Below are 16892 nucleotides of genomic sequence, written 5' to 3'. Positions count from 1 at the left end.
TGGGTGTGAAAAAGACATTCAAATGAGTGTGAATGAATAATTGTCTTTAATTTGTTAATGTTATTTACAGTTGATTAAAGAAGATTTGAGTAATATAAGCAACGTAAATATATTTATTATCGTTTCTAAAATTGGGTACCATTTGTTTTAAACGTGTTGCGTTTTTAAAAATGCCTTTACGTTTCAGCCATTAATTTGTTATCTATGTGGTATACTATTGCTCCAGAATATTATTTTTTTCACAATTAGTGTTTTATCTATACATAATTAGGAAATAATGTTTGTTTTATAGATATGAATTGCAAACAAGTGACAACTTGATAGTTCTACAGATATTCTACAATAAATATGCATTTTAAAAAGAGTAAAACAATATATCCATAATAAAAAAGTGAAATAATATTCTGTTTGAGGTGCGAAGAGATAATTGGTGTTAATCTTTAAGTGTGAGAATAAGCGGTTGGGAAAGTCGGAACAAACCTAGTAGACGTATTTATAAGCTTGTAAAGACAAAGTGTCACAATTTCAACACCTGATACCTTTGTGGAATGTGACAATTCGCCATAAGACCGTCTGTCTAAAAACACCGTTTAAGCCAGTATGGTTTTGCATACGTATTCAATATAAGATTAATAATAGTTATTTTCATCCTTGCCTGATTTGAATATAAATAACTGAATTTCATAAAATGTATAACTTATGTCGAGAGTGTTACAGAGACATCAACGCCAGGATCATGGATGAGTGGGACTCATACGATTCGCATAAGGTGACCTGCGAGGAGTTCCTGAAAAATGTTGGTGCCATCTACGGCGGGCGATAGGTGTTTGGTCAAGACTGATGTTAGACAATGGACATGTCATTATACATAACATTAGCAACATAATTATGTATAATATTTAAAGATTATTTGAAAAAAAATGAAGTTTAAACATTTCTTCTTCAAATCTATTTCGTTTTATAAAATTATCTCGTGAATAAATCCTTACATGTTTTCAAGTGTACAGATATTTTCTTAAACTCTATTTTTATCTATACCTATTGTATGCATGTATATAGCTTTGTCTATTAAAATAAAAAAAATGAAATTACAAGTTTCTTACTTAAATTTAGAAATAAAATAAAAATATGTTTTCAAGTGTACAGATATTTTCTTTAAATCTATTTTATCTATACCTTTGTATGCATGTATATAGCTTTGTCTTTTAAAATAAAAAACAATTAAATTAAAAGTTTCTTACTTATATTTAGAAATAAAATAAAAATATGTTTTCAAGTGTACAGATATTTTCTTTAAATCTATTTTAATCTATACCTTTGTATGCATGTATATAGCTTTGTCTATAAAAATAGCAAATGAAATTACATGTTTTACTTATATTTAGGAATAATAAAAAAAAATAATAAGGGCCGAAACGTCTCGGTGATCAGGGGCCGAAACGTCTACGGGACGGGGACGATTTGGTAAGGGGCCGAAAAGGTAACCGTTTGAGCTAGGGGCCGATTTGGTAAGGGGCCGATTTGTCTGGTAGCCGCCTGAAACTCATGGAGAAGACAGGTAAAGTGATTAAGAACCCTAGGTGACTGGTTGGACAACAGTGGTTGGACACATGCCACTGAAAAAGCAGATGTTGCATCGTCAGGTACTGGTGACTCGTTCTTAAAAGTTGGACCAGACTGGGGAGGTCACTGCGTTAAAGGTAGCCAAAATAATTTAGATTGACCGAATTCGTTAAGTGCCGATTTGTCTAACAATATTGCAACGAGTTTTACCAAAAGCAATGCTACACCAGTAATTTTGTATTTATTATCCTTCTTATCGATAAAGTGAATGAAAACTATACTAACATTCTTAAATTAAATAAATTTCATTGCTTTGAGTTGAATGTGCTGCCGCTAGTGCTTAAACAATTAGAAAAATCATAAAACGTTTCATCCTTTATCTAGTAGGAGTAAAATCTAATAGCGAAGGACACAACAACATCCGGTTCCGGTAGAATTTGTACGTGGCTACTTGAGCCGTGAGAATACACGGAAAAGTAGCCGACATGGCAAAACAGAATGAATTGATGGACAAGGCTGAAGACGTTGCTGACCAGGTAACATATCCCCATATTTCGACACTTTTGTTTGTGTTAGAATGGACTCGGAATTCGATCTTGCACTGATTTTATTTTGACAGAAACCGGTCAAATTCTAGTTGACCAACAGTGACTTGAATTTTAGGAAACATAATGTTATTAATGCCAATAAATGTGTTGCAACCAGGCTCGACAATATGCTTTTTACGGGTGTAGAGGAATGGAATGGCATGTTTCCTTACTTTAGACATTCATAGCTACTACATTTCATTGCTTACACATCATTTGATAAATATACTGCCACTGTCCATATGTTCCCTGTAATATTAAACTGCAGTGAAACTTAACAAATCTGAACATTGTTAGGCTGAAACTGCTAAAGAATAAAATAAACACGAGAAATGATCATTGTGCATTGGGTTCAAACCAGACATAGCCACCACAACAAGAGCACATAGCTTCACCCAATTGGCTCAACAGACAGATCACAGAATGACCCCTCCCCAGTTGAAGTAGATCGTCTTACAGACTTAGAGATTTTTAGAATGATATACTAATAGTGACTAGTAACTACCTGAATGTATTAAAGGACAAACTACATGCTTGCAGGCATCTCTTGAATTATAGTATATATCAGATCAGCCCATCTTTTCTGTATTGTCTTTAAAGAATTACGGAGGTTTTGTCTACTCTTCAGTTCATCACACTTGTTCTATATAGTAAATTGCCAAGTTGTTTTAGCACACCTATTAACAGTTTCATCAACTTAATTGTTTAGAACTTTTTCACACATTTATGCGAAACCAATTAGCTGAAACATTTGATGACCCAATTAACTGCACGTGTCAGCATGTGTTTGTACGTTTCTATCAGTTTGCCATCTAAGTGATGGATGCCAATATGTCAGAATTCAAATCAGAATCTAACTCGTGCGCATTTATTTTTCATTATTGACTTTGTCATATATAATATATATATGTCCATGAAATTTATAATCAGACTCAAATATTGTGTTTATTAATGTCACATAAATAACGGTTAAAATTTTGGATTGTTGAGTTAAAAATATATACGCGATACCGTTTATATTTATTAAATAGTTTTAAACACCAAGATTTCTTCATTTATTAACAATGCTATTTTAGGCACAGTCATGATGTATCAAATATTGTGTTTATTAATGTCACGTAAATATGACTTTTATGATTATTGTGTAAATAATGTACATGCTATACTGTTTATATTTATTAAGTAGTTTTAAACTCCAATATTTCTTCATTTATTAACAATGCTATTTTTAATAAAAAATATGCGAAACCACGGTTTTGAGTAATAAACGATTTCTCACACTCCGCTTGTCAACATACACATCAAAAGGTAAAATATTCAATAAAATGGTCTACTAAATTATTCCGTTCTTCCTAAATTGGTGTTTGCTCACACCTACTAAATTGGACAATAGTTGCATTAATTGCTACTTATAAAAAGGTTGACAAACTGTAAACATATGTTGACGAAACATCTACCCATTTTGAACTATAAAATAAGGTAGACAAATTGGTAAGGTGACGAAACATTCGGTACCCTCTTTAAATATGGTCAGCAAGTCTTTGGCTGTATCTGTGATGGGTTTCAATCTTCTCCATTTTAGTTATGGGTCATATACCACTGTGATTGTTAAAATATTATTTTTATGTTCTGAAAATATTTATTTTAGGTGTTGAGGCATTCAAAACATTTTCTACCTCATGTGGCGAGGTTCTGTCTCATCAGCACTTTTCTGGAAGATGGCATCCGCATGTGGAGTCAGTGGGGAGAGCAGAGAGATTACATGAACATTTCCTGGGGGTGTGGCTACTTCCTAGGGACGGTGTTTGTAATTGTGAACCTGATAGGTCAGTTGGGAGGATGCATTATGATCCTTAGCCGACAGAAAGTGGCCATCGGGTGTGGAATTCTGTTCTTCATTATTGGGCTACAGGTATATCCAAGCAAATATTTTTGTTTCAGCTTGATTAAAATTTAAGTAATTATAAATATGTTAAACAAATAAAGATTTATGGGTTTACATGTTTAAATCTGTAAATTATTGATGCACAACTTTTAGTTCCAAAAAAACTTTCTTGTGTAAGACATGTTGCAACTATGGACGCTCTTGGCTCTTGATTGATTCAACACAGACAGAATGTTACATGATAAACTTATCCTTGCATTGATTTTAATTAATTGCTTCTTCTTTTCAGACCATTGCTTACAGTATTCTTTGGGATTTGAAATTCCTCCTGAGGTAATAACATTGTTTTAAACGAAAATATAAAAAGGGTATAGGATAAATATAGAAATAACTCTTAAAAACTGGCTCCATAAAGAAATGAAATTATACGAAGTTCTGTTTTACAAAGCCAAGCATGCATAATAAAATGTTTCACTTTATAATAGATAATATTGCATACTATTTATCATAACTCTTTTGCTAGACTAGTAAACACAACTACAATTGTTTTTAAAGCTAAATTTAAAACATTTTCACTCTTACTTAGGTTATTAATGATTTGAAGTATTTGCCTTTTATTACAGAAACCTTGCCTTAGCAGGAGGTGTGTTACTCCTTTTAGCAGAAAACAAGGCTGAGGGCCGTAGCCTGTTTGCGGGTCTTCCCTCCCTCGGTGAAAACAACCCAAAACAATACATGCAGCTTAGTGGAAGAATTCTCCTCGTGCTGATGTTCCTTACCCTTCTGAGATTTGAGGCAGACTTTTTGCAAATCACTCAGAACCTAGTGGGAACCGCTTTGATAATCCTTATCGCAGTGGGCTACAAAACAAAGTTGTCCGCTCTTGTGTTGGTCGTCTGGCTTACATGTCTTAATTTATACTTCAATGCTTTCTGGAATATCCCATCCTATAAGCCAATGAGAGACTTCCTTAAGTATGACTTCTTTCAAACGCTGTCGGTAATAGGCGGACTTTTATTGGTCGTGGCTTTTGGCCCAGGGGGTGTAAGCATGGATGAGCACAAGAAAAAATGGTAACGCGAAAGAGTTGGACACATTTTGAGAGTTGTCTTACATGTGAGTGGTAATAGTGTTATTGTATAAACTGTTTAACAATCAATCTACCTACAATGTAGTATTTTAACAGTTATTAAAGATTGAGTAAAGTGCAGTGCTTCAGTTTATAACGTTCTACCAAATAGTAGTTTCTACATCCATCATGTACAAGGACTCATGTGCAATTAGATAAGACTTAGCATTTTGACAGTTTTTCTTTCACATATATTCTTTCTAATTAAAATTTTATTTTACAATGTTGAATGATAGTTAGCTGAACCTTGGATGATTTTGATATGTTTAAGAAAAGAAGTCTAGTAATTTAAGAGCCCTCTTTTGGGCATCCGCTGCTGTAGAATTTGTGACATAATAAGTTCATTACATTTATGTTACATTGTAATATACAAGAACATAACTACAGAATTCAGATTTGTTTTCTTATGATTTATCTGCATTAATTGTTCATCTTATTATTTTCTTACTATATCATAATGTTGTTCACTTTTGTTTCTCTAGTTCGTTACAAGAATTACTTCATTGAAATAATTATGTTCATTTAAATAAGTGATTCAAGCATGCATGGATAAATGCTTTTGCAGTTGTTTTATTGTGTACCTGTAGTTTGTTGTGTTTCAATATACAAAATGTACCAGAATAGTGGCTATCATTATCTGTTTATCTTAGCTTGATTTGTAATGTTAGGAATAGTTTTTAAGACATCTCATTTTTTTCAAGTTATTGTTTGTGCCAAAGAAAACAAAGTGATTGGGAAGTGCTCTCTTTAAAGTGCTTTATTAGAAGAAAATGAACGTTAGATATCATATCCATGTAGTTATCCAAGGCTTAACAGAACATCTCTTGATTCAAGCCATACAGTGTGTTTTCTTGTGATCTAAAGAAAATCTTTTATTGAATAATAGTTTGCACCTAAGTTCAAGTTCTGTTTGTTTTTCTCTTCCTTACAATCTGTGTTATGTATACTTAAGGACAAAAGTTTGGCACGGTTTGTTTAATTCATGAGAATTTATGGTTACAATGTTACAAGTTGTGCTGATAATTATGATGCTGTTTCTTTAGAACAATGAAAAACAAGAGGTAAAAAACCTTGCGTAGTTTTTTGGTGGGACATAATGGTTTTATTGATATTTTCAAGACCATGTCCAAAACCAGTCATCAAAATCAGACTTTTGGATGAACAAGCCCGAATTCTTATACTATTGCTTGGATAAGAATTTTTTTAACAAGCCCTGCTATATAAAATTCAGAATTTGAGTAAGCCCGAAAGACATTTTACCAGTGCTGGGCTTGTTAATTTCGACCACTGCAAAACAATTGAAAATCTGAATGTGCGCCATAGTTACATTATTATTTAAAAAGGAGATGTCTATTCCCATGTTTACCTGGTAAATAACATTTAAAAGTATTCGCATCATAAGTTTACGATTTATAACACAATTTTGCTCAATTTGTTCGAATTGCTTTGCGCATGGTCTAATGGCCACGGTTTTGACATCTATCCATCAAGCATTTCCCAACTTGCCATATTGTCATAATGTCATAAACATGTTAGGTCATGTAAGTGGACATTCAAGGTCTTTGATACTTATACAGCTGTGACTCCAACTGTTGAATTGCCTTATTTGAGAGGGCCAGGGATTAATCAACCCTAATGATTTGATGTTGATTGGTACCAACAATTATTATAATGAAAATCTGTGTAAAACTTTTGTCCTTAAGTATATTCTTCAAAGAAAAACTATTTTTTATTGATTTCATGTGTTATTTAGCCTGCACATTTCATTTACAATGATGAAGGTGCTATTATTATTATGTCATATCATTACTGTTTTAATAAATATTATTAGGTTCAAAGGGTGGTTTGGAGATGGTTCTTGTTCATGTATTTGTTTGGATTTCAATATCATATTGTCCAGATGGGTATGATTTGTGTTAAGTTAGTTAAATAACATAAGATTAATTTTGTTAAGTCATGGGACATAACAGTTTTTCAGAAGGTCAGGGATGTGATTTCAACCCCTATGACCTCCATTGGGGACCCAAAGTGCCTCCAAAACCCATCTCTGAAATGGTTTCAGCCTATTAGCTGACTGATCAATTACATTGTAGAGCTTTAAATAATTCAAGTGTAACTACAGAGAGATCTATATGCCATATGACTCATATCTATAATATGTAATGATAATACACAGGTTCTAACAAGCTGTAAGGTTTGAACTCTGTTCCAAATACTCATTCCTGAAGGACAATATTATCCCCGGTGCTATGTTGTGGTGTTTTTCTGGAAAAATGCAATAAAAAATAGTATGAAATGCCTAGATATGATATGTATGACTTTGGAAAGAGTTACAAAATGGAGTATTATATAAGCCACTTAACACTTCTTTGGGCCTGAATTTCTCATACTTCACTAATTTTTTAGGATTATGGTGTTTGTTGTTTTTTCATTCCTGAACACACAAAAGGAGATCTTGAGTGTACAAGAACTGTTTCGTAACCACCCTTTAAAATGTTAGAATTCATTCAGTCTTACATTCAATATTTCCATTTTATAATTCCTGGTAATGTGATTCATATCTTTCTGAAATGGTATAAATGTGGTTGAATGAATACATGATTGTGTTGTAAGAAAAATGTGAAAATCTCCACTTGACCAAATTTGTGTGACATACTAAACCTATTCTTTGTTAATTCCTCCATTTTTTGGGGGTATCTCATAAAAGCAGCTTGAATTCTGCAATGAATGTTTTAATAACATAAATAAATTTAAAGAGAACTAACAGAAAGATATTTTATACTATATACGATTTTGTAAATAATCAATAATATTTTAACAGTAGTTTTCGATTTGTTGATATTATTTGTTTACAAGCTTGTATACTTAATGAATGGTGATGGTTTCTTGATTATGGATTTGGGCATTTCTTTAGAAATACATGTACAATTATAAAGTTTAAAGTTTAATTTCATGCCAAAAACTGATTGAAATTGCAAATTTTGAGCATTTTGTACAACAAGAAACACTTGAGAAAAAATATTATATTCATATTTGAGACATTTCTTTGGTCTTTTTAACATCAATAGTTTGTGTAATTTTTCAGCATAACCTTTTTATATCAATTGGGCAGAAATTATTTCTGGAATGAAAGAAATTTGTTTGAATGTACATTTCATTTTTTTGAATTTTTTTTTTTTTTGCTTATCTTTTTTGATAAAAGAAAAAAATGTGTTATTTTGATTGCCTTGGTGTTGTCATCGTTGCCGTGTATTTTCTTTAAACTTTGACCATAGTTTAAAAATATCCATGGTATCAAAACGCTCCCAGAAACAATTTGTCAGGGAAAGGGAAATAACTCTGACTTGAATTATTATTAAGTTATGTCCCTTGTATAATACAATAATGGATGAGTGAGAGCATTTGGTGTTTGCTCCCCAACGCTCTTGTATGATCATTATATTGTTCAATTTCTAGTCCAGCTTTGTAAAAAGTTTGTTTTATTTATAAGAAAGACAAAAACTCGATATTCTTAAACACATTGATTTATAATCGACAATATATGAGCTTTCCTTGGTTTTATATCCATTTCCATGTATGAGACAACTATGTCTTGTTTATAGTATCCATGAATACCGAACAGAGCTGGAATTCATAAAACATTTAAGTAACTTCCTAACTTAAGTCATTTTTTAAGATAAGTGTCTGACTTGTTATTTATATAATAGCCTCATAATATCTGAACTATTCTATTATTCATTGATTTTATTGAATATACGTATGTAATATTGCATATTTATTCAACTTTCACGTTATAATCACTTATACTTTTCTTTTCATATGACTTCAAACATTTAGGAAATCGACTTAAGCTAAAAAATGACTTAAGATGTTTGATGAGTGGCCAACTCCTGAGTATTTATTGACATAAACTATACATAGTTTCTCGTCATTAGAATTATATATAAATTATAAACATATTTTCCACACAAGTGTTTATTTCACTGTACGTGTTGAAGATCAGCCTTGTATGATTTGAACAGAAATTTTAAGTGTATGAAATATTTTGATGTATTCAATGTATGTTAATTTTAAAGTGTTAATGAGGCTGCATGTTGTCATCAGTGATGTAAAATAATAATATTGCATGTGTTTGATGTAAGCTTAAAATCCAAATAAAGTACATACTGAATATGTCTTTTTGTTGAAGTTTTGCTAGTATAGGAGTGATTTCTTCTTAAAGGCCTAGTTTAAGGAATGTTTGGCATGATAATTCCCTGCTTTGCATCTTTTGCTAATTGCACTGGTGTCACAGTAGGGGCCAATTTCCTGTGTTTATTGGCTCAGGGCCATTTAGGGTCCATTTCTACAATAAAACTTCTAAAACTGCTCAGGAGGATACTCTGATCGGAGATCTGATAAGAAGGATCAAGGCAAGGAGATTAAGATCAATAAACAGAGGTTGTGTACTATACAGTTTTTTTTTGTTGTTGTTGTTTTTTTTTTTTTTTGGGGGGGGGGGTCACTTATAGAAGACTTAAATTAGGCCTTATGAAAAAGAGGTCAACTTAGTGAAGGATCCAGCAATCATTTAAGGGACTAGACACCAGATGATATAAGTGCGCGAAAAAAAAGGAATTTTTCAAAACCTTATATAAAATTTATATCGTATATACTGATGTATCGCATTGCTTTCAATTTTTCCTATTCAAATATTTAATTATACCGGCTGTATACAGTGTGTGTATACCACGTGATAAATTACGTCATATATGCTACGTCGGAAGGCAACATTTTACTTAAAATAAAGACTTAAATCAAAGATAACTTTTCTTTTACTGCACTATTTTAAATAAAACAAAGGGCAGTCTATGCCACTTAAAGGGCCCCGCCTTCGTTTTATTACCGAAGTTTGATAAGGTGATTAGTTTCCTCAAACACTTCGACAAACCTGTTTCCAAAATAATGCTTTGACAGTACTACGTCAGACGGCCGAATTGTGAAAAGGTTTGTCGAAGTGTTTTAAGAAACCAAACTCTCAATCGACCTTTGGTAAAAGACCAAAGGCGGGGCCCCGTAAGCGGCGTAGACTGCGCTTTGTTTCATTTAAAATGGTGAAAAAATAGTCAAGTTATCTTTGTTGAAAGTCAAGTCTTCATTTTAAGCTAAATATTGCCTTCCGACGTAGCATTTATGACGCAATTTATCATGTGGTATACACACACTGGTATATGTATCTGTCCTTATCGCGTGACTTTCACGTGCTAAATATTTACAACTGGTAAACCATTATTCGCTATTTTTAAACGGATAATCTCGACTGAGACCAAATATTCTTTTAAACATTTAAAATGATGTTTTATTAGCCCCATACTAGTTCGTTTTGGGCAAATATTCTTTTAAACATTTAAAATGATGTTTTATTAGCCCCATACTAGTTCGTTTTGACAATTCTAGGCTTGTTTTGTGATTATGTATGTGCCGATTTGGGGACAATCATGTGTCTTTCCCCTTTCGTACATCAAGAGAAGTATCCCCCGCGGAATAAAAACAGTATCAACTTCGCCTTACGAAAAGGGATAACATTGAAAATTAACAAATGGCTATACATGTTACTCAATACATACCGTTTCGGAGTTATGGTTTCTGTTCACTGCATTTCTTCTGAATGTGATATATCTGTATAAGAAGTTTGAAATCGATATCGCAAAACTTTTCAAGTTGTGCGGAGGAGAACAAAAATGTATGAAATTTAATAAATGGCAATAACCTAAAAAAATACTGCACCCAGTATTGTTTTGGTTCCAGTGCCGTGGACATCTCAACAATAAGATTTATCTGAATATAAAGTTTGAAGTCAATACCTCAAATTCTTTATCTTACAAATTAATTGGCCAGTTGTCCAGAACTTGGTTAAAGTAAACATCATTGTTAAATTCATCGTGATGTACTGGAATTTCCATGGATACTCTTGTTATCTACAGTATTTGTAACAAGATTTTTGACAAATGTTTTTTCAAACATATTCATGAGCACATCAATCATAAAATATTTCACCTTTTAATTTTAACAACGATGCTGTTAACAGTGTTTTTATCTTAAGCAATGTTTTGAACAGTCGGTCCCATGGTGTCGGTTGTTCATTGATCGGAGGGTCTTAATAGGTATACGCACATCTGAATGAAAAGATTCTCATATTTTGGCGCAAAATTAAATGGTTGCTGCATATGTATTATTTTTTTCTGAAATCATTATAATCCTTGTGAAGACCTCGGTCACTATCTATATGAATCTGTATATATTGCGGTGTACAATATTCCCAAAGTTAAGCTTTAATATGTTAAAATTTAGTTTAATTAACCTATATGCTTAAGTCACTTTCCTAATTTATGTATTTCTTTGACATATACGTAGCAACTTATGAATTTCTAAATATTTTTTTCATTGACCTTTATTGAAAAAAACAAACTTTAATGTTGAAAAAAAACGTTCTTTTAATATGACTATGATTTTTTTTAAGAAATCGACTTAAGTAAGAAAATGACTTCATAAGCTTTACGAATACGGCCTATCAAAACAACCTTATGCCTGTATTTAATAATATACCGTTGAATATTGTAGTTATCTTATAAGGGCCGGTTTTGAATGAAATAGCCTTCTGATTTATTAAGCCTGTCTTAGCCATTATATAATATGAAATAAACAACAAATCTGCATTAATTGAAATAGCTATTTTCTGAAAATAGCTCATTGAGCTAACGTTTTCTGTTGTCAAATACCCGACTTTGAAAAAAGATTATTGTACCTTGTATCTTGGTTATGCCTTTCAATGGCCCCAGAACTTACCATAAAACTATTAATTCTACATGTATATTAGTGGTCAGTATTGTTTACTTTTGAGCTTATATTGATTGTCTCCGATTGTCACCGTTTTAATAATTGTATTAAATCTTGTTTATTATTTATTCAGTTATTGGGGTTTTTCAACTGAGTAGAACTATACATGAAAATGATTAAATAATGTTCTTGGTTAAATTAACATATGCTATTATAGTGTGTAATTGTGAAAGGCTTTTTTCATATTTATGATAGACAAATTCACATAAATATTGACAGGCATATTCACATAGACTGAGGCAAATTCACATAGATTGACAGGCAAACTACATAGATTGACAGGCAAATTCACATAGATTGAGGCAAATTCATATAGATTGACAGGCAAATTAACATAGATTAACCTTCAAATTCACATAGATTGATAGGCAAATTCACATAGATTAACCTTCAAATTCACATAGATTGACAGGCAAATTCACTGGCATAATCACATATAATCTGTGACAGGCAAATTCACATAGATTGACAGGTAGGTTTACATAGATGACAGGCAAATTTACATAGATAGTGACCTTTTCTATATTTTTTCTAATCTGAACAGCAAAAACCAATTAAACGCACACTCATTAACATAATGTACTAGTACGATGTTGAAACACAACGCATACATTTACATATCACTCTCATCTTTCTTGTGGAATATTTGTTATGTGGATTTCGTCGGCAATGTCGCTTACAGAGCAATTTCTACAGTTATTTATATGGTAGATATCAATAGTCCCATGGCCTGGGGCACTGTACCCCTCGTTAAAACCAAACTCCGCCGCACTGGGATTCATACCAAACACTTGAGTGACAGGAGGCTGGACTTGGAAATGATTTGGCTGCACATCTTCAGCAACGTCCCGTGGGTCTTGCCTGCTCTTTCGTGAAGCCTTTTTGAATAAGTTCCTTAGTTTATCGCTAATTCCCGATAGTGGTCGTGTTGGTTTTTCATCTGACTTGCTCTTTAACGCTTTGATAACGAGGCTTCTAAATCCCGCCGAGGACTCAGCTGGTTCTTCATTGTCGTCATCCTCGTCATCGTTTAGGACTGATCGTATTTCAAGCTTATACCTTTGGACCTTTTTCCTTCGATCTGCCACGTTGCTGTAACGGTGGACGCGGTCCTTAACTCCGATTTTGTGGATCCAAGAATTAGGAAGAATACTTTCCATGAACAAAATAACAGAGAGCCTTTGAAGTTTGCAATGGCGATCATGTGATCTAACATTCCCCACATCTTCAATCAGTTCAACACACGTGCGCCCCATCATTGCAATCAAAGCGTTGACCATCAACAGCGTTGTCATTATAATGAACCCAGCAAATATCAAGATGCAAATAAAAGGATGTCGCGCTTGGTAGACGTTCGCGACGTCCCCTAAGCCAACCATCAACTTGAACATGGAGAGGATAATACGACCGAAATCTTGGTACTCCCCGTCAAGTATCGCGTCTGATCCCTGCAGTGACATGTACATTGCAGTGGAAAAGGCTAAAATTTCAAGAGCAAGAATAACTGAGAACCGAAACACATCCCCGATCAACACCTTCTGCATAAGGACCGTGAAGAAGCTGAAGGGGCGAATGGCGCGCAAGAAAAATACGACCAAAAACCAGCCAATCAGTGTTGCAAAGATTAGACAATAATGTTCATATCGGTCGCTCCAAATGGCAGGGAAGAGATCGACGATTAGACAAAGAGGGAATACTATGAAGAGCACTCGAAACCAACCATTGCTGTATGGATTCCAAAACATGGACGAGTTCCAGGGCATCTTGCCCTTTGCGATCCGAAGAATGTCTTGGGCAAGGTATAGCGTCCCAACCACCGCAGCTATGATCGAATACGACGTGATAAAACCATCTTTTGGAATTGGTCTCTTGAAGCTTGGTTTAGCGGCACGGTCGAACCCGGTTCCATTCGCATCGTTGTATGACTGCTGTGAACCCTCAACTGCGTACCAGGTCAAGATGCACATGAAGGCAAAGTGAAACAGCCATAGTGGGAAAAAGAACTTCCTATATGCCCTCCATTTTTGGTTGATAATTCGTCTTATAGGCGGAAACATGATGAAGTGGAAAGCAACCGAAGGGTCAAGTTGCATCAGGATCATGAGGATCGATTTCTTGAATGGAGCGGCTTTTTCTGACAGTTTTCTTCTTGAGAGGTTTTCGGGTGTTAAAATCGTGTTCATGCTTGTATCCACCCCTACAAGTTCGTCTTTAGGCATCGAGGATATTGCGTCGATTTCGGTGACGTCGTAGACCTTGATGTCAAAGAGACCGTCCTGGCAGTTCTCGCTGCAGTAAGCCTGCAATGTAAAGATACTAAACTTATATGAGTATTTAAACCGTATCTGACCCCATCATAACCGTTACTGTTATATTCTTATTGAATACATTGTATATGTATTAAATTTGTTCTTTCTTTACTGCTGCGCACATATATCTCCGTGTACATGTAGTATAAATGTTGACAGTAGTTTTATACAACAATTGTAATACATGTATGCTTATTATGAATATGTTAATATTTCCTCATCGGCAGTAAAATTGAAGTGAACATTTAAGCGGACCATTAACAGTAAATGGCTCCCAACAGGCCATTACATCTACAAGGCCAGCAGAAACCGCCACCGAGAAAACTAAGCTGGATTTAACAAACTAGAATCAGATGCAGAAAAAAACTCCGACGAAGATGCGAAGATGATTCCGCAAGACTTCAGGCTTATCTAAACCCCTGGGCATGCCCGCCTTAAACCACACCGAGCTAGTTAGATATAAACTGATCGGGTCATTACCTCAAGGTCCATAACAAGACAGAACACTTGGTGTAAACCATGTGTAGTTGCAAGCTGCAGGGGATTTAACCCATCGTTGTTTTCCATCAGCCATATTTTCTTGCGTAATTTTCGGCCGCGCACTGCTCTCTCGCTGTTGTCGAACGGTGTGGTGTCCTCTGTTATTTTGCGGCACATCTCTACGACATCGTCCAGTTTGTCTGGATACAAGTATCCGTACCTGGGAAGAAAACATGCCAATTTGTTATACCTTTTACGTATACATTGTACATGCAACGAAAACATTTAGCTTTTCAATAGTATCAAAATGCGTATTATTGAATACATTTACATCTTCCAAAGTGAAATATTGATACCCGCGGCTAAAACTGTAGCATAAACTAAGTTAGAACATAAACAAAAACAAATATGCTATCAGCATGAAGTCAACAGTAAAGAATACATTTTGATAAGTTAAGGCGACGTACCTTATCAGTGAGTGACACACGTTATCGCCCTGTCTGCCATTTCTGGCGTCAATTTCAGCACCCTCATTCAAGAGCAGATCAAACATTCCTGAAAAAACAATCGGGTGTTTATTGTACATCGTTATTAATTATAAATTCTAATGTACAAAATGCCGATATACTTCAACTATTTATAAATCATTCTAATTTCAATCATTCTAATTTCATTTTAATCATTCTTCCGCATATAAATCTTTCAGTGTGCGATAAGGTACTGCTATGGTCTGCTAATTAATGTATGTTACGTAAAAATATCTTGCAGTTAATCTAGGCTCACTTATTCAGAGTTTAAAACAAAAATAAATAATATAATCAAATCATATGCCATTTTCATCTAAGTATACACGCAAGTTCGTTAAGTGTTTACCAAGCTGGATAAATGCATTTATATAGGTTTCTATTGTGTGTTTTCGGTTAGCTTTAGCTACTGGCTACAAACCTTTGTCGAATGTTAATGCGGCTATTGTCAGTGGCAGCTCCCCCATCATGACCGTGCTTCTGAAGATGTCGCCATAGGCTCGCCCCTTCAGTAACGTCACTTTCCATGTCTCGTATTCCTTCTTGGACAACTGGTTCATCATGATTCCAACCAGCCAAACATTCCCCTTGCATACCGCCATGTGTAGAGGGGTCTGCCCAGCATATTCTGAATTCGATCTATCCTGAAGAAGCAACTTTGGGAATTTTTCTATCAGAATCAGAGCAACTTTCTTCTCGACATCGTTCTTAAAATCGAACGTTTTTATGACAGTGTGCAGGATAGTTTCACCCTTTCTGTTTTCTTTCTCCGAGTCCTCAATCAACTTTTCATGCCCTATTTCAAATAAGATTTTCTTGAATGTGTTAAATCTTTTCTTAGCTCTTTGAGGACAGCGAGCAATGTCTTTCACAATGGCGTAAGGATCGCCAATATCAAGTGGTTGTTTGAACGTTTCTACTGGTGTGTCAGTGATGATCGTGTCATCGTCGTCTGGTAAAGTCTCATCCATCATTTCTTCAAAAGCGTTTGCATGTCCATTCATATTCATATCTCCAATTCCAATTTCAGAAATAATCCTCGGTTAAGATGTTCCTTATATGTGTTTTTTTTTATTTGACATTTGTCATGGTTTAATATTCCATAATGATTACAATTTAACGTTTCAAACTCTTACATTAACAGCTCATGTGGAAAATATTAAACCATCGGATGTAGGTATTCAGAAACTTGTATATAATGTGCATCATTTGAAAGCCATAATACATACAACTAAATTGAATAAATAGATGTGTATACGTATAAATAAGCACCATCTAAATCACGATAATCTATAGCTATTCTTCATAACAGTATCCTGTAAGCTGAACATATACCTAATCAGATAACTTATTGCTGTTTTTGTTTGAAAACAACTCCAAAGACTTTCTCTTATCTCCATGTCAGACGGGTGTGTAGCGTTTAAAACAGTAATGTTTAATTAGTTTTAAGTCGAGTATGACGCATTCTATTGTTTTAATGCAAACATTTACATAGAAAGTAACGCACAATGGTATTTCGTTGGTATTGAATTACAATAG

The 16892-nt window shown here is 34.0% G+C and overlaps 2 protein-coding genes across 2 annotated transcripts; one reads left to right on the top strand and one right to left on the bottom strand.

Annotated features, from left to right (window-relative positions):
- The first annotated feature begins 1790 nt into the window (after nt 1-1790).
- On the top strand, nt 1791-9335 carry LOC128224072 (surfeit locus protein 4-like). Its single transcript, XM_052933711.1, has 4 exons — nt 1791-2099; nt 3799-4062; nt 4325-4368; nt 4659-9335. Exons 1-4 carry the CDS (start codon nt 2049-2051, stop codon nt 5110-5112), a joined length of 813 nt encoding a protein of 270 aa, XP_052789671.1. The 5' UTR covers nt 1791-2048; the 3' UTR covers nt 5113-9335.
- Nucleotides 9336-10962: 1627 nt separating this feature from the next.
- On the bottom strand, nt 10963-16754 carry LOC128223104 (transient receptor potential cation channel subfamily V member 5-like). The gene is made up of 4 exons (XM_052932360.1): nt 15775-16754; nt 15297-15384; nt 14830-15049; nt 10963-14340 (listed from the first exon to the last, which is right to left on the bottom strand). Exons 1-4 carry the CDS (start codon nt 16361-16363, stop codon nt 12667-12669), a joined length of 2571 nt encoding a protein of 856 aa, XP_052788320.1. The 5' UTR covers nt 16364-16754; the 3' UTR covers nt 10963-12666.
- Nucleotides 16755-16892: the final 138 nt, after the last annotated feature.

This window comes from Mya arenaria, chromosome 17 (genome assembly GCF_026914265.1).
Source record: "Mya arenaria isolate MELC-2E11 chromosome 17, ASM2691426v1".
NCBI lineage: Eukaryota > Metazoa > Mollusca > Bivalvia > Myida > Myidae > Mya > Mya arenaria.
This window is presented reverse-complemented; position numbering and strand designations above follow the sequence as displayed.